We start from the raw sequence: 17,670 nt of genomic DNA, 5'->3' as shown, positions 1-17,670 counted from the left end.
TCTGCAGTAAGAGATCTGTCAAGTGACCCTGAAGCTATTGTGCTCATGTTTTCCTGAGTCCTTTTAGACATGTCTACTTACTCTTCGTTACTGATTGATGTATTCATTCAGATCTTTTTTTTTCAGTATCCGCATATGTAGCTGACTGTGTATCTAGTCTCTCCTATTTCTTGTTACACACTTTTGCCTTGACACAGTGTCTGATTGCTTGTAGAATGCCTTTTTATAAGCTAAAAAAATGTCACTTTCTGAGTCAGACGGTAGGGGAAAAACATCTTTTTCTGGACTGGACTTTAGCGCAGAGGTAGAAAAGAGTCAATCTCTCTGTCATCTGGGCTGGAGTACGTACTGAGTGTGTAGATTGCACAGTAGCTCATGGCGGTCCTATCGTACATCCCTGCTCCCATTGGCTCTGGAATGAAGTCACAAGTAACACAGGCATAGAATGATCAACTTGACTGACTTGCCCAGGGCTTTCCAGGGTCAGGCTTATCCTGATCGTCTCGCCTGTGAGGGTGCTCCTCAGACCTAGGTAGTGGATCATGGTTCACCCTGTGGAGGGGTGAATGGTACTGAGAACTGTTTAGGGGTGGTGGAAGCTGGAGAGGGCAGCAGCCTCTGGAAAGCAGAGTGGTATCCTCTCAGAACTGACTGCAAGGGAGATTCCTTTTCTGTAGCCATCATTTGTAAAGGACATGAATTGACTTCCAGGTGTAGGAAGAACCAAGTTCCTGTTAACCAAATCCTGGGTAAGGGGTGTGGGGGCAAAGGATAATGGAGAGAATAATGTGAATTCTTTCACATGTTAAACCTGAATAATGGCATGAGTGGGGACAATTTTTGCCAAGCCACTAAGATTAAATTGGTGGCAAAACTAGGTCATATCACAAGTAACTGGAAATTATGTTCTATGAGCAGGGCACTTCAGGAAGAAAAGACAAATGGGCTGCTCCCTGCTTCCTGGGGTTTCAACCAAATTATAATAAATGAACAGTGGGAGTCTTTTAAAAAAAATAGGTTTTTGGGTAAAGGCAATAGAAACAATTTGAAAATGGAAGGCTACAAAACAGAAGAAAGCATTGTGTTTGAATATGGTGGAGACTTGGCCCTGAGTTACGGCAAATGAAGGCTCAGGAACTATGAGCTGAAAGGGAGTGACTGTATTACCACACCTTCCAGGAACCATCATTACATGTGAGACATAAAGTCTGCCTCTTTTTCTTCCTAATCAGGTCAAATTTTCAATAAAGGACACCACCACACTGGCAGATTTGCTGGCCTTGCAGTTGCACAGAGTAGAAGATGATGTGAGAGACATTGTGGACAAGGCCGTGAAGGAGCTGGGCACAGAGAAGGTACCATCCAGGGATGTGTCTTTTCTATGATCCTGGATGAGTGAATGAATGAAAAGCTCTTAGATGGTAATCTCTTTAGGGTTGCATCTTTTCTATGATGCTGGGTTTGTGATTTCGCATAGGAGCCATTTAGGATGAAGTGTTCACTGCCCTGGGAGTGTGGAAGCGTGTATCCAAGATTTCCCTCTGCTGATGGTTAAGTGGTGCCCCAGGCAGGGCACAGGATCACTTGAAGTCATAGGACATTCAACAATAGGAGGGTTGGCCCTGCTGAAGGGGGCAGGGGCCACCTGCATATCTTTTCCTTTACAGCAAGCCCTACCCTAAGTATTGGACTGATATTAACTCAGTTGGTCTTTCATAATAAAATGTTATTATTTCTGGTGTACAGACAGGGAAACTGAAGCTTAGGAAGGTAATTAGATTACCCAGGTTTGCTTAGGAGCCTGAGATTCACACTCAGGCCCTACCTGTCACCTGTCTCATGCTGGCTAATGTATAAATTGGTGTAACCTTTTAAGTCCCTTTTTATATCCCTTCAGGGAGGAGGATGTAAATCAGATCCAATAGAAGTTTAGTATTAGTGTGATGTTTGGTCCTTTGGAGTGGAGGCATTTACTCCCCCAATCTTGTCACCATGAATCATGTAGGGAAAAAAATATTATCCATTTTTAAATTATTAATGTGAGTTTTAAATATTTATAATATTTATTATTTATAATTATAACCTAAATTTATTTATGAAATTTATAAATATTAACATTAATATAATAAAATTTTTTTGAATTCTAGGTCATGGCTGAGATATTGGCCCTAAATTTGATGTTTATACACTTTAATGAATTGATTCTTTTGATTACTAGGTTATTTCTGAAATCAGCCACACCTGGGAGACCTTGGAATTTTCTTATGAAGCTCACCATCGAACAGGCACCCCACTGCTGAAGTCTGATGAACAGCTTTTCGAAACACTAGAGCACAACCAGGTAAAATAGATGGTTTTATTATAGATTTTTATTTTAATTAGCAATTATATATATTAAATTCACATACAAAGTCTGATTTATTTGTTCACTGAGCATCTACTCTTGCTGGGCTACAGGTGTGGGACCATCTGGCAGTCAAAGGTGTGGACTTGTAGTTCAGAAAGGAGATGCACAAGGAGTCCCCTGGGGGACTAAGGAGTGACAGACAGACTCCTAGGGGACTAAGGAGAGACAGACAGACTCCTAGGAGACTAAGAAAAAGCAGACAGACTCCCAGAAGACTAAGAAGAAACAGACAGACTCCTAGGGGACTAAGGAGAGACAGACAGACTCCCAGAAGACTAAGAAAAGGCAGACAGACTCCTGGAAGACTAAGGAGAAACAGACAGACTCCTAGGAGACTAAGGAGAGTCAGACAGACCCCCTAAGAGGCTAAGGAGAGACAGACAGACTCCTATAAGGCTAAGTAGAGACAGAATGACCACCAGGAAAGGACGGATGTGCAATGGGGACAATGTTAGTGATGTTTGGAACACCATAAAGCAGCCACCTCTCAGCGGCCAATTGTTTTGGGTTCCTTGGAATATACTTTTTTCAAGGAAGTTATGAAAAGTAAGCCTGGAGATAAAGGTGTGAGAATAGCGTATATGACCTTGAATTGTGAAGATACAGAGATGGGCATCTCTAGACCTTTGCGAGAAGAGAGGTAGGTGAGAACATTTGAGAAGGCAGTAACTGCCACTGTGATTAGATGGAAACCCAGAGCATAGTGACACTAAGATTCCGGGCCTATTTAGTGTGGGAGTCATTTATACAAAGGCAGAAATCAGCCCAGAGCCCAGCTCAGTGAAGCATGAGTGTTGGGAGGCCGTTGCCAGTATCCAGGGAGTCGGATAGAGAAAAAGGACATAAGGCCCGATGCCTTGAGGAAGGATGCGTTTGGTTACAGCAGAATGGTGGGGAAGGGCAAGGGACTGTGAACAGGGAAATAATGCAGCAGGTATTACACAGAAACCAAGGGTTTTGCCCCAAAGAGGAATCGTTTGTGTTCAGAGTAAAGGAGAACAAGAGGGTCACTTTATTCAGTGAAGTCCTGAGATTTCCACGTGAGAAGTGGCTATCAGAGTGTCATGTGATAGCAAGTCCTGGTGACGATATTGCTGTAGAACATAGCGCTCAACTCAGAGAGAAGGGGAAGCTTGAGGGAGATTTTACTTTTTTGAGCTAGATGCTTACAAATGTACACACACACACCCTTGACCCTTGGAGGCTGACTGAGGAAAGAAAGACTTAATTCTTAAAGCTACCTTAGTACACATTAGATGGTGTTTATCTTTATTTTTGAGGCAGTTTCTCACTGGGACTTGGGACTAGTTGATTGGACTGGGCTGGCGATTGAGCCCTAGGGATCTGCCTGTCTCTGCCTGTTCCAATGCTGGGATATTACAAGGGCACACCACCACACTTAGCTTTTTTTTTTTTTTTTTTTTTTTTTTTACATGAGTGCTGGAGACATGAGCTCAGGTCCTCATGCTTTCATAACAAGTACTTTATGGACTGAGCCATCTTCCCAGCCCCTAATAATGGTTTTACCTGCATGGAAGTGCGTGTCCTTCTTGTAGAAGACATGTTATGTATATATTGATGCTTCTGCTTACCTCATTTCTTTGGTTGGGTACATCAGCATGCTATGAATTCTTTGGCCCATTTTGCAAAAACGCCTCTCTGGGTTCCGTGCAAGTTACAAGATCACAGCAGCCAACAGAGTAGCTTCCTCATGGCTCTCAGAGTCCACCATCAGTGACTGACAAGTGCCTGCCTGCATTTTAGGTCCAGTTGCAGACTCTTCTTCAAAGCAAGTATGTGGAATACTTCATCGAGCAAGTCCTAAGCTGGCAAAACAAGTTAAATGTAGCCGACACGGTCATCTTCACCTGGATGGAAGTCCAGCGAACCTGGTCTCACCTGGAAAGCATCTTTGTTTGTTCAGAAGATATTCGAATCCAGCTCGTGGAAGATTCCAGAAGATTTGATGGAGTAGATGCTGAATTTAAGGTCGGTCAGAGTCCTGGCAGTTTTCACATGTAAAATCCCATGATGCACTGGGTTAGGTTTATAAAGTGCAATTTGCAATTTTATGTTTTTACAAATCTTGCCATGACCATATCAGCTATTTAAGGCCATCACTGTGGCATGAGGATGCTGTGAAAACAAACAGGTATGACTCTTCAATGAAACGTTAACAAATGCTGTTCATCCAGAAGCGAACATGGTCCCAGGCATTCCTAGTCTCCTGAACACTGTGTGCTGAGCTGTTGTGCTCTCGAAAGCTAATCCCCTCAGTGGGAGGGAAATGGGTGAATTTCTGACATCTATGTCATACTTTTACACAGGAGTTAATGTTCAAGACAGCCAAAATAAAAAATGTCTTAGAAGCAACATGCAGACCCCACCTCTATGAGAAACTGAAAGATTTTCAGCACAGGTAAGAACGGAACAAAGGGTCAGCTGACGTTTGTTTCTTTCACATTCTAACAAGGGTTAACATCACGTGACTGAAGTCACTCTTTGATCTCTAGTTCCCCTAAGTCTTAGCTAAGGTTTCTGATAACTGATCAACTCTTTCATCATATTGTTCTGCATATACCGATTGAACACCTGCTGTGTGCCCAACCCTGGAGAGCGCTGGCTCACTGGCAGTCCTTTAGTCTGTCTGTCTGTCTGTTCTCACTCTTTCCCCACCGTTCTCTCACTGCTGCCATCTTCTGTCATTTGTTGTTGTTGTTTTGGTTCCAGATTGTCATTGAACTCATAGGGATCCTCCTGCCTCAGTTTTCTGAGTGCTGCATGACAGATGCCAGCCATCTACCTGCTTTATACTTTCTCTCTACTGTATATCACCCTTACAGAGCATGCCAATGTTTTCGAGATTCTTTTCCTAAGGGCCATTTGTAAAGTCGCATTCACATATAATCCACAACTGCATCCTCAAGAACATTCTGGTTCTGATTTAAAATGGGCAAATCCACCATTCAGATAGATGCTTACTGACAGGATGTAGTTATTTGTATCTAGCTAATAGCTGGGACTTTGGATAATAGTGTGGGAGCAATTCTGGATCTGTGACTCCCCGGAATGCTAGAGAAGGTCAAAGTCACTTGGGTTTTGCAGATATTCAGTGGGAAAGGGCTTTGCCCCGGTTATATCTTACTACTGCCGTTTGTGTCTCGGGTGAGCAATGCCAAATCTAGTCTTCATCACGAGAAGCAATGAGTAATGTAAACCCGACTCTGGCAGATAATTATGTGTGAGTGCGTATGTGTCTGTGTGCCTCCCCGCTCCCTTGGCCTGGCTGTGTTCTGTCTGTAAGCAGGATGTCAAAGCAGGAGGGGGTGGCTGTGAAATTGTGAGCTTCCTGGTTGAGTGGAGTCATGGTAGGTGCAGGTTTGCTCTGTTGAAGTGTAAATGGTGGAAACACAGGGCATGCTTAAGATGGATTTTCATTCATGCAGGCTTTCCCTTTGTGAAAAAGCCCTGGCTGAGTACTTGGAAACCAAGCGTGTCACTTTCCCTCGCTTCTACTTCGTCTCCTCGGCTGACTTGCTGGACATTCTCTCCAAGGGAGCCCAGCCGAAGCAGGTAATGGCTTTGGAAGTCCTGTGCTCTGCTGATTAGTTAAGGAATGTCCCAGTTTCTCCATCATTATCTGATGCCATCTGTCATATCACATGTGCCAGGAACTAGAAAATCTGCATTTAAATTTCTTAATGTAGCAACAGAGGGAAGTGAGAGACTGAGCTAGGAGAGTAGTAAGAGCAGCTGCTCAAGTCCTAAGCAAAGGGTGGGATGTGAAACATCAATGCTTAGCATCCTGGGACAGGGAGACAAGAAGAACTGGCCCATGACACCCTAGGACCGAAGACCAGGGATGGAGGCTGACCGGCAGCTTTCAGGGGAAAGTGGGTCATTGGGGATGAGATCATAGTGAGCTCCCTTGCCACTACAATTCTAGAGAATCTGTCATCATTCTTACGTTGGACTTCATTAGGGGGGCGGGTTATAACATTTCAGCCTTGTCTTCTCCCCTTCTGGCTTCCCATCTTTGCAAAAGTGACACACCACACATCCCCTAGTCCTCACATCAACAGTGGAAGCAAAGGAAAGCTCATATTGTCTTTTGTAATCTGAGAGCTCAGAGCAGAGACAAACTGTACCAATTCTGAAGCTCTCCTTCCTGTAAACGTTTAAAGGATATCACTGTCCTTTAGACTCGCTGTCTCCACCGATTTCCTACAGTCATGAAAGTGCTGGATGGATGGTGTTAGTCTCTAGACTGAAGTTTGTGCTTTATCACTGTGGAGTTTTATATGTCTCTGAAAAGCAGACTCTTTCTCTGGATACTTCCATGCTTTTTCTTTGAAATCTGCATCTCTTTACAACGCAGTTCTGTGCATTTTGCTGCTGGGTAGATAAAGTATTTGTAGCGATTATTTTTTTCCTTGGTCATTATTTAACTTTGAGTAAGGATTGAACTGAATAATTATTCTTGTTGCTTAATACAAGTGAGATCTTTTTGCAAATATTAGTGTTGTTAGTCAACATGGCCAATACTTTCTGGGGCCCCACTCAGGTACTGTTTGTGCCTTCATGCTTGCTCCTGGATGGCTCTTCAAAGAAAATTGCTCTGATTGGGTTGTATTCATGCTTTGCATATTTATGCAGCACACAATTATCTGCTTTAAAAAAATCTAATTTCAAACATCATGATCATCACACTTACACTCCAATAATCCTCACGGATATCCTTATGACTAGTGGGTGGAGATTTTATGGGGAGGGGTGTCATAAGCTGTATCATTAATCTTTCAAGTCCCAAAGACCTTTCAAGTTCAAATGCTTATAAAGCAAGCTCAGATTTCAACATGGAAAAATAAGAAAGACATATAAGTCTATAACAGGACAATATTGTCCTTCTTTTAAGCACAGCCTCTCAAACACAGTAAACACTTGTATTCCTGATTTATCAAGCAGCATTAATTCTGTGGAATAGTAAGCAGGAAACACTAATATTTTTCTGTAATTTTTTAACCCTAAATGTGCCGTATTGAATATCTTTATATTAGTAGCAGACCCTTTTGTAAATGTTTAGGACAGGTATCATAAGTCTCAGTCTATATTTTTCTCATTAAAAATGAATGAGTGGGGGGGGGCTTCCAGTTGGTGTCCTATGCATGGAGTCTAGTCGTGTTTCTCAGGTAAAGCATGGATGAACCAGAAGCAGAAGAGAAGACTGAAAGCGAAGAGAGAGAAAAAAAAACGGGAGAAAAGCAGAGCCAAGGTAGCAAAGGGCCTGGCCTGGTAGACCCTTGAGAACTGGGAAGTGGTGGCGCATGCCTTAATCCCAGCTCTCGAGAAGCAGAGACAGGCAGAGCTCTGTGAGTTCAAGTCCAGCCTGGTCTTCAAAGCAGATGCCAGGACTATTACACAGAGAAACCTGTCTCAAAAAAATCACACACAAAAAAAGAAAGAAAAACTGGAAAATGTTCATGGGAAAGAAGTTCAGTTGTTAGGAATGTCTGCACTGATTTCAGCTCTCACTGAATGGAAGCTATTTGTTTTCATATTTTAGTTTGGTCTTATATCTGTAATTCAAATCCAGAATAATTGATTTGTTTTGGGAACTTGAATAAACTACCTTCTGTGATGAAAGAAAAAAAAAATGAATGAGTATGCCCAAAACAAATGGTCAGAATCAAATTGGTCACCCTAGTGCATCTCCATGTGGAGGCCAGGCTTTCACACAATACTTGGGGCTTGGTAACTGTGTTTGGCCCATTCCCTTCTCTGGCCACTTATAATAAGGACAAGTTTAGGGGGATGATTTGTGGACTGAACCCAGGGCCTCACACATACTAGGCACTTGCTCTGTTTCAGCCCTTTGCTGCCATTTCTTAACTGTCCCTGATTCTCTGGCAGTAGCAAGTGTTGATTTTCACACTCAGTGGTGAGGATCCATATGCTGAGTGTTGTGGAACATGCTTGCAAGTCCTCGTGGGGAACCAAGAATCCTCCCCACGGTAGGAATTTTACCTCCACCCCAACTTTCATAGCGCTTTATTGAAAAATACTTTTAAAAATTTCATGTGTATGTCTGTGTGCCTGGGTGACTTTATGTGCACCACACGTGTGCAGGTATCCATGATAGTCAGAGGGCAGCAGGTCCCCTAGAGCTGGAGTCACAGTAGTTGTGAGCCACCTAATGTGGGTTTTGGGAGCTGAACTTGGGTCCTTCGTGAAAGCAGCAGGTGTTTGTAACTGCCGAGCCACCTTTCCAGCTCACCTTCCATACTTCTTGCCTTTGGCAGTGCAACCAACCATCTGGTTTCATCTCTTCCTCCTTTCTTCCTTTAGGAGACGTCCAAGCAAGGGACATGTTGGAGACTCACTCTTGCAGGTTCCCGTTGGGTCCCAGCTCCTCTTGTTTATCCTTAGAGTGGAAATTGGGAATATATTGTTTCATTTCCCCCACGAGCACTGAAAGAATGCCTTGACCTCCTGCTCTGGGCTGCTTATTCACACCTAAGGGAGGCCCCCTTCCCCCAGGACACTTACATGGAGGAGCACATGGTGTTAGACGAGGGGACAGTGTTGAGATATGTATGATTTAACACTGAGGGACTTACCCACCCTAACTCATGTTACTCCATGCCTCTTTGTCCTCAGCTGAAGCCCCAGGCTCTACATGAGGGGACAATCACTCAACGTATTCTTTTTTTTCTTAATTAACTGGGCGGGGGGAGGGGGGGCAGTGTCAACCTTGGATGTCTTTCCCCAGGGGCCTTTCTCTCTGGTATTTGACAGCACCTCTCTGGCCTGGAGTTCATTGATTTAGCTAACCCCAAGTAACTCCAAGTGCTGGGATTGGAACATGTCCACTGCACCCAGCTTTTTACGTTTGTTCTGGGGATCAGACTCGGGTCTGAGTGTGTGCAAGGCGAGCACTTTTACTCGCTGAGATGTCGCCCCAGCCCAATACACTCAACAGTTTTCTTTCTAATCATAAAAAAAAAAATGCTTAAAGGCTCAGCCAAACCACACAATGACTCGGTATACACATTTTTGCTACCAACTTTTCTTCACTTGCCAGTGGCGTATACCTCTTTAAATCCCTCTGTAACACAAATCTTAAAAGGTCTTATAATAAAAAACCCAGAGTCTCCAGGTATCAGGGTAAAAGCTGAAAGATCAGAGATGCAGAGCAACCAGCCACTAGTTCTTACCTCTGTGAAATCCTCAGCCTAAAGAGAGTGAATTTCTGTTTCCTCACACCTTATGTACCTTTCTCTGCCCAGACATCACTTCCTGGGATTAAAGGAGCGTGTGCTTCCCAGCACTGGGATTAAAGGTGTGTGCCACCACTGCCTGGCTCTGTTTCCAGTGTGGTCTTGAACTCACAGGGATCCAAAAGGATCTCTGCCTCCCAAGTGATAGGATTAAAGGTGTGTGCCACCACTGCCTGACCTCTGTGTCTAATCTAGTGGCTGGCTCTGTCCTCTGATCCTCAGGCAAGTTTATTAGGGTACATAATATATTGGGGTGTACAATGTATCACCACATCCCTCTTTGTTTTCACGTGACTCCGTACTTCCACATTGACAGAGCAGCTTTTCTAGCTACGTTCGTCTGCCTTACTGCAGTGACCCCACCCTCACTGTATTCGTAGAATTGTGATCAAACTCTGAAAAGAAGATTCCAGACACAGTTTTTCCAGCATAAGAGTTAGTATTGTCCTTAATGAACAGCTGGACCGTGTAAGATGTTAAAGATGTTAACTTACAATGAAGCTTAGGGTTGGAGGCTAGCATAAGGATGTCCAGCATAGTGATGTCTCACAGCCCTGTCGGTAAAAGCTAGCAACAAGGTCTTCATTCCATACTAATGACAGGGGATAAAGGGGCTCAGGTCACATGGCTGTAGGGGAGATGTAGCTTACAGTGGTCTTAACCTATTAGCTTGGAAGTGATTCTATTTCTGGTTGAGTTGACAGTTTTGTAGCGAGTTATTTTATTTCAAACTATATGAAATGTACTTTTATTTAAATCATTTAAAATATTTTTTGTTCTTTGAAAGCTTCATGCAATGCATTACTGAGTATTTATATATATATATATATATAAAATACATTGTTTTGCATGTATATAATGTAGTGCTTTGATCAAATCTAGCTCCGTTTTCTCTCCTCCAGTTCCTTCCCTGCCCTCCAGGTTTCTTTCTTCCCTGCTCTGTCTAGTCTTTCAGGGGGTGTATCCCTGAAGGAAACTTACTCTCCTTTCCCAACAGCCATCAGTCACCAGTAGCATCTCAGCTAGGGGAGGGATTCATGAGCCCCTCCCATGTCCATGCTGGGATTTTTTTGGCTGGCTTGATCTTGTGCAGACTCAATGTTTCGAGTTCATGTATGCAATGGCCTCACCATGTCCAGCAAATAATAGTCACTGCTGATGTCCACTACTTCTTTCTCTTACACTCTTTGCACCCCCATCTTCCACAATTATCACTGAGCCCTGGGATACAGGGCACGTGGAAATCTTTTTGTTATGTTACTTCAACTTTGAATAATTCCAGTTCATATAACATGTTATCACACTGTTAATAACATCGTGTTATCAGAAAGTATTCACCAGCCTCAGTGGCATAAATAGCAACTCTAGAGTGACTTGTTTCACAAGGGATCAGTAAGGTCCTTGGAGAATCCGTGTCATCTGGAGCCATGCCATAGTTCACCCCATTGTCTGAGAGGTCTAGCTCTGTACAGTCACCATGCATTCCAAATTCTTGGTCGTCGGCCGTAAAACTTTGTATCTTGTGCATTTGGACAGTGCAGCCTAGCTGTTTTCTCTACCCCATTTGCAATATCGGAATCCACTTCTGAGCGTGTCCATCTCGCCTTTTGTGCTGACGTGCTTAAATGTGCTCCTGGTGTGTGACATGAGATGGCAGCATGCGAAGTAACAATGCAATTGGCCCATAAAAGGCACCCTTGTGAGCAGATAACTCATCCTGACATTTGTGAATGGCTCGAATTCTTCACCCACCCCACCCCCCAAAATTTAATTTAAGAGTGTTGGTCTAAGAGAGTGTCTGAAGTTAATTGTGAAATTTGTTCAGCCTGAACTTTTCAAGCAGGGAGGTCTGATGTGGAAGCTGCTTCCATTCTGTGAACTGAAGTACCTGATTTAAGACACTAGGGCGACATGTCACAGAGATGCAATTTGGTGTGTCTTGGATGTCTGCAGCCAGTATTGGCAGTCACTAAACTAGGTTTAGTTCAGAATTTGAAGATTTCTCTCCATTTGAAATTAAGCCTGACCTCCTCAGTGCATAGATTATCTACAAGATGATGGACTGAATATGTTCATTGCTGCAGAAATAAAACTTATGGTATACTTGTAGCATTCACCAGCCTATGCAGTAGTTACGTATGACAGGTATGGGCTTCTTTACATAGTTCACTAGCAACACTCTTTCATTTTTTTTTTATCCTTTTAAAAAATATTCACTTGTGTTTTTTGTTTTTTGTTTTTGTTTTTTTTTAAACTAAACTAGTGTGGTTCAGTCAAATGGTACCAGGAAGCCCTTGCATGCCCTTCAAGTGTAACTATACCTTAGAGTAACTGACAGTTCTGATAGTCAGGAATTTATTTTTTTATTTTTATTTTTGCAGTGGACTATAATGAAGTGGCGAGTGATTTTTTTTCCCCCCTAGGGGAGTTTCCTTCCCTGTATTCACCATGGGGAGTTTAGCTAGTATGTGATGTTTAGCTCATAGGAGACTTCTCTGTCATTGAGCTAGACTGAAGAAAAAACTTGTAGTGCTGTCATATGATAGGTTCTGTTTATGAGACCCCATGAGACCACCTGGCTATTGAGCACCTGAGATGTAGCAACTGAATACATGGCTTTTTCCTTTTAACCATTTTTAATTTAATTTAATTGGTTCAGCTACTGGGAAACCTTATTGGGTTTGCAACAGCTTGAGTGAATCTGTCTTTGACTTTGTATATTTTAGGAACTCTAAGTACAAATTAAGTATTTTTGATGAAAATTTCTGAATGGGATATTCTATAACTATAAAACACACACCTTGTTTCCAAGACTCATCAGTAAAAGAATACAAACCGTTTCATTAAGTTTTATGCTCATCTCATGTTAAAATGATACAGTGGATCTATCAGATTAAAGCAAATTTCACTTGTAAAACACTAGTTTAATATGGGTGCCAAAAAGTTGCAGTGGTGGGAATTGAGTTCACAAAACATTCTCTGAAGTGACAAGATAAGCAGTGTGCGTGCTCAAGGAATGCCCTTCAAGGGAGAGAACACCAGGCTACATGAGAGGAAATGGGCCAACTTATCTTTGAAGAGCTCTTCTACATTGAAGCTTCTTACACACTGTCGATATCGGCACCCAGGAATGTGATGGTGAGCAATGGGCTGAATATTAGATGACAAGAGCCACTGCTCGATCTTTGAGGGGCACAGACTCAGACCCACATCCTTGTGCAATGTGTTTGTATAGACAGCTTTTCTCCTGGGTGACTTCATGATAAAGTACATGTTCCAACACTTGGATTCCAGGGTGATGGGGCTCAGTAACTACTCAGAGTGTCAGGTCTTGGCCACAAGATGATATTCTTTTATAGAGAGCTAAGAGGAAAAAGGCATCAGATACAGGTGGATAGTTGAGGGCTTGCAAAAATGAATGGCTTTAGTTAAAATGAAACCAGCCACAAATCCTGACTTTTTTGGAGGAAGTGGAACTTGGGAGGGAGTGTCTGGGAACTGTTAAAACACTTGTCCTGTGAAGACCTGAGGTCAGATCCCCAGAGCCCATGTAAATGCTAGGTGGGTGTGGTGACCTTTCTGTAATTCTAGCACAAGGGGTCCCCAGAGCAAGTTGACTGTGTAGACTAGCTGCATTGAGGAGAGCCCTGGGTTCAGCAAGACACCAGTGAGCAAGTAGAGAGTAACTGAGAGAGACACACAACAAAACCTCAGGCCTCTGTATGCACATGCACGCTCAGACATACACAGTTGCACACTCAAATGCACCCACACATATTTTAATAAACATACATGCATAACACACACACACACACACACACACACACACACACACACACACACACACCACCCCCTCCAAGTCCCCACACTGTAGGATCGTAGATTCCGGAAGAGGAGGCAGGGATAGTCCCTGAGTTAGGGTGGAGCTGAGGAAGGAGTAAGGAGGAGGCAGCAGATGCAAACACACAGAAGACAGAGTTTTTTGTCAGTCTTGCTTTTTTTTTTTTTTTTTTTTTTTTTTTTTGGTTTTTCGAGACAGGGTTTCTCTGTGTAGCTTTGCGCCTTTCCTGGGACTCACTTGGTAGCCCAGGGTGGCCTCGAACTCACAGAGATCCGCCTGCCTCTGCCTCCCGAGTGCTGGGATTAAAGGCGTGCGCCACCACCGCCCGGCCCCGTCAGTCTTGCTTTTGAACAAGGAAGGAAAAGAAGCTTCTCACAAAAGTGTAGGTTGTGACAGACGCTGTGACAGACCTTGAGACTGCAACTTATTGTAAATAGTTGCCATTGTCTTAAGACATTCTGACATAAAGAGGATTAAACTTCTAGGTATATATTTAAAAGAAGAGTATCTAGTTTTCAATATATTGCATGTCCACTGGAAATGATCTGTTATTATCCTCTCAGAGTAATTAAAACATACTTAAGCACAGATCATATAGCAATGTGTCTTTTTCCTTTGGTAAACTGTGTTGCCACTGCTTAGGAGTATATGGCAATTGCATCACTGGAATTCCCTCCACAGACAAGTTGTATTCTATACAATAATATCAGAGTAATAATGTGAGAGCAAAGCAAGTGCCTCTGTAATGTTCTGAGAGCCAGAACTTCAGTGTTACACATGTCAGGTTATGCCAGCAAGGAGCTCTAGTTCTTCTGTCCTCGGTTTGCTGTCGCTCACTAAGACCGCTCAGCTGTAGGTAAGTTGAGTGGGTGGCGCTTTCAGAAATGTACCTTCCTTCTAGGGAAAGGAAAAGCTGGATAAAATATTGAGCTGAATCTGTTTAAATGCAATGAAGATTGTCTAAAGGACATTGGAGAGAGTCAGGTCTCAGGGACAAAAATGGGAGGGGAAGGGAGGCATGGAGGGCTTTGCCTGGCATTGGGCGTTGCTCTTTCTCTTGAGACGTGAAGTGATTCATAGATGTGTCAAGCTAGCTAGTGCTCTTCTTAGTCCCGTGGAACCTGAAAGAAAAATAAAAAAAACAGCAAAAGCGCTGAGTGCATGCCCACAAGAAGGATATTACCCAGAGTGTCAAACAGCAGGAAATGGCTTTAAGGTCAATGGGTATAAATTTGCAGGAGTGGAGAGGGGGAGAATGTACTACATATCCTATCTAAAACTCAGTTCCAGTTGGCTATGCAGATTGCCACGGGAAGGGTAAGACAAGGAAATGGAGATAAACATATGGGGAAAGATACCTTTCTTGTCTTGGATTTGCAAAATTATCCTTAAATGGACATATAATATTAATGAACCTGTTTGGATTTGACTGTGCTAGCCTCGAACAAAAAAACTTATCAAAAATACTATTGAGATTAACAATACAAAACCTGAAGTGGGAAAAGATGTTGCAATGTATTAAACAAAAAAAAAATTATATAGAATATATGTAACCCTTGAGAAGAAGGAAAGGCTGGTACTCTAAGTATAAAGATGGGCAAAAACTCACCCAGGCAGTTTATGAACAGACATGTCCTAGTGGCTGACAGACATAGGCAACGCTGCTCTTCACAAGTCTTCAGAGAAAAACAACAAAAACCACAATGGAACACACACAGTCCTGCTTCTGGCCATGATGGCATAATAGAGCTGGATTTAGTCTCCTACCCAAAACTAGCAAGAACTTTGACAAAAGATAGGATATGGCAGCTTTATGAACCCTGGACGGTAGACAGTAGGGGACTGTGACTTACACTGTGCAAGAAACAGGTGAGTTGAGCTCCGCGGTTGCTGCCTTGGGCCCCAGTCTTCAGCACAGGACACTCGCAGGCAAATCTAGCCATGTGTGAGTGAGCAGAATGAAAAAGAGAAACACAAAAGGAGAAGGTGATCCCCAAAAACTTAAGAAGAGGTTCCTGTGAGTAAGTTGGGGGAGGTTTGATTAGGGAATGTGTGTGAGAAACTACCAACCTGAGAGGATTAGAGCTGGTAGTGCCAACATTCTCACAGAGCTGGAATGCCTGTGCCCACCAGCAAGGTGGGCATCCGTAGGATTTATTGATAGAATACCATGAAGGCCTTGCTGGGTATAATTAACTCTGGGTTATATACTACTCTAATCCTACCAAACAATTGTTTTCCTCCTAACTAAATCTTCCTATCAAGATTTAAAAAAAAAATCAAACTTTCCAAATAATTTACTGAAGTATGGAATATAGCTCAAGAATATATGGGTGAGAATGTTATTTTAACTGTTCCTGGCATCTCATTAAAAGTCACTGGGAGTATAATAATCCAGGACTATCCAGCCCATAATAGAAGAGCCCAAATAAATAAATGAAAACTGACTTCAAAATAACCAATGTTAGAACTGACAAAGAGTGTCCATTATTACATTCCATGTGTTCAGACTTCAAGTAGAGATACAGAAATTCTAAGAAAGTTCCATAGATGTACTTTAAGTTTTTAAAGTAGGGGGAAGGAGAGAGAATATTTGAAAAAATACAACTAAAACTTTCTAGATTGATGGAAAGTGAATTTAAGAGACTCAGTAACACTGAGTGGCATGACCTTTGGCTGTAATCCCAGCACCCAGGAGTTGAAGCAAGAGGAGTACCATAAACTCAAGGTTGGCCTGGGATATAAAGTGAGTTCCAGGCCCATCTTGGCTGTAGATTAGGGCCCTGCCTCAAAAAGAGGAGGGAGAGAAAAAGAAGTTGGGAGGGACTAAGAAAGGAGAATGAGGGGCAAAGAGGAGAGAGAGACAGACAGACAGAGAAGCAGGCAGAGATAGAGACAGAGACAGAGAGATAGAATGGATATGAAGTAAAGTATGAAAAACCGCTCAGATGGTTTAGAAGAAATAACGCTAAACATGATCCACAAAGCCCCAGGACACACAAAAGAAAAACGACATGGATGACCACTGACCTCACATTGGACACCATGCAAATCAGAAGACACTCGTAGCAGTAACATGGATGCACTGTAAGGAAAACATCTGTTAAGCTGAAATTCTCTACCCAGAGAAAGTGTATTTTAAGGCTGAAGGAAAAACAAGTATGTTTTCTTCAGATACACACGAGCTGGAAGGTTTCATCCCCTACAAACTGGCACTATGAGAAATGTTAAAGGAAATGCTTTAGCAAAAGGAAGATGACACCGGATGGAGTTATAAAATTCTGAACACTGAAATGCTAACCGCATGAAACTATACAAGGCGGGCATGTTAGCCATCCCTCAGAAAGCAGATGGAATAGAAAGAGGAGAAACGTTGAAGTGGTATAGGCATCAGATTGTTCATGTTTATTACTGTGTCATTTCATTATACTTTAAATCCTTATTTCCTTATGTGTCAAGTAAGAAAACAGTAGTTACCATCTATGGCTTTTTGGTGGAAAGTAAATGATATAAACATCAAGAAAATACGAAACATAATATGGTAAGAATGGCTCCTACCAGTTTGTCTCCTCCCCACGTCTTGTCTCTTCTTTTATCCAGCATGTTTCTCCCTTTGCACAGCCCATGCTTATCTGGTCAGTGAGTCATTGGATGTTCTTGAGCTCTTTCACACCGAGCCTTACCGTTTGCTGCTCTTTGGAAACCTTTGACCTTCCCACCCAGTGAATCAGCACTGATTTGCTGGATGATGAATACAGGACCAAGCCATCACCTGGAAAACCATCACCATGTTAGGAAAGCCATGGATTACCAGCAGACCACAAATGTGTGAGAGCTGTGACTAGCTGAGGCAACTGAAGATTCCAACATACCGTCACTATAAGCTGTGGAATTGTCATGATGTTATGCCACTAAATCTTGGGAGTTTGTGATAATTTCAGAGCTCAGTGATGTGCTTTGGTTGTATATTCATGCATATTTACAAGTACACAGTCATGTCCATCAAGGCTTTTATATGCTACTGCTTTAGAATGAAGGGTTACATATGAAATTAAAAATATGGAGTACTCATCTGTGAGGCTAGGCTTCCTTCTTCCTCCCTCCTCCCTTCCTTCTCTTCTGTCTTCTTTCTTTCCTTTTTTTCT

General features: G+C 42.6%; 1 protein-coding gene across 1 annotated transcript in view; it reads left to right on the top strand.

Moving 5' to 3' along the window:
• Dnah11 (dynein axonemal heavy chain 11) overlaps nt 1–17,670 on the top strand; it is a 319,597-nt gene that overhangs the window by 69,228 nt on the left and 232,699 nt on the right. The window contains 5 exon segments of the mRNA XM_059279404.1: nt 1,233–1,355; nt 2,219–2,341; nt 4,172–4,396; nt 4,735–4,826; nt 5,854–5,980. Coding sequence (XP_059135387.1) covers nt 1,233–1,355; nt 2,219–2,341; nt 4,172–4,396; nt 4,735–4,826; nt 5,854–5,980 — 690 coding nt within the window.

This window comes from Peromyscus eremicus, chromosome 14, assembly GCF_949786415.1.
Source record: "Peromyscus eremicus chromosome 14, PerEre_H2_v1, whole genome shotgun sequence".
Classification (NCBI taxonomy): domain Eukaryota; kingdom Metazoa; phylum Chordata; class Mammalia; order Rodentia; family Cricetidae; genus Peromyscus; species Peromyscus eremicus.
The sequence above is the reverse complement of the archived record's forward strand: the minus strand, read 5'-3'. Positions and strand labels throughout refer to the sequence as shown.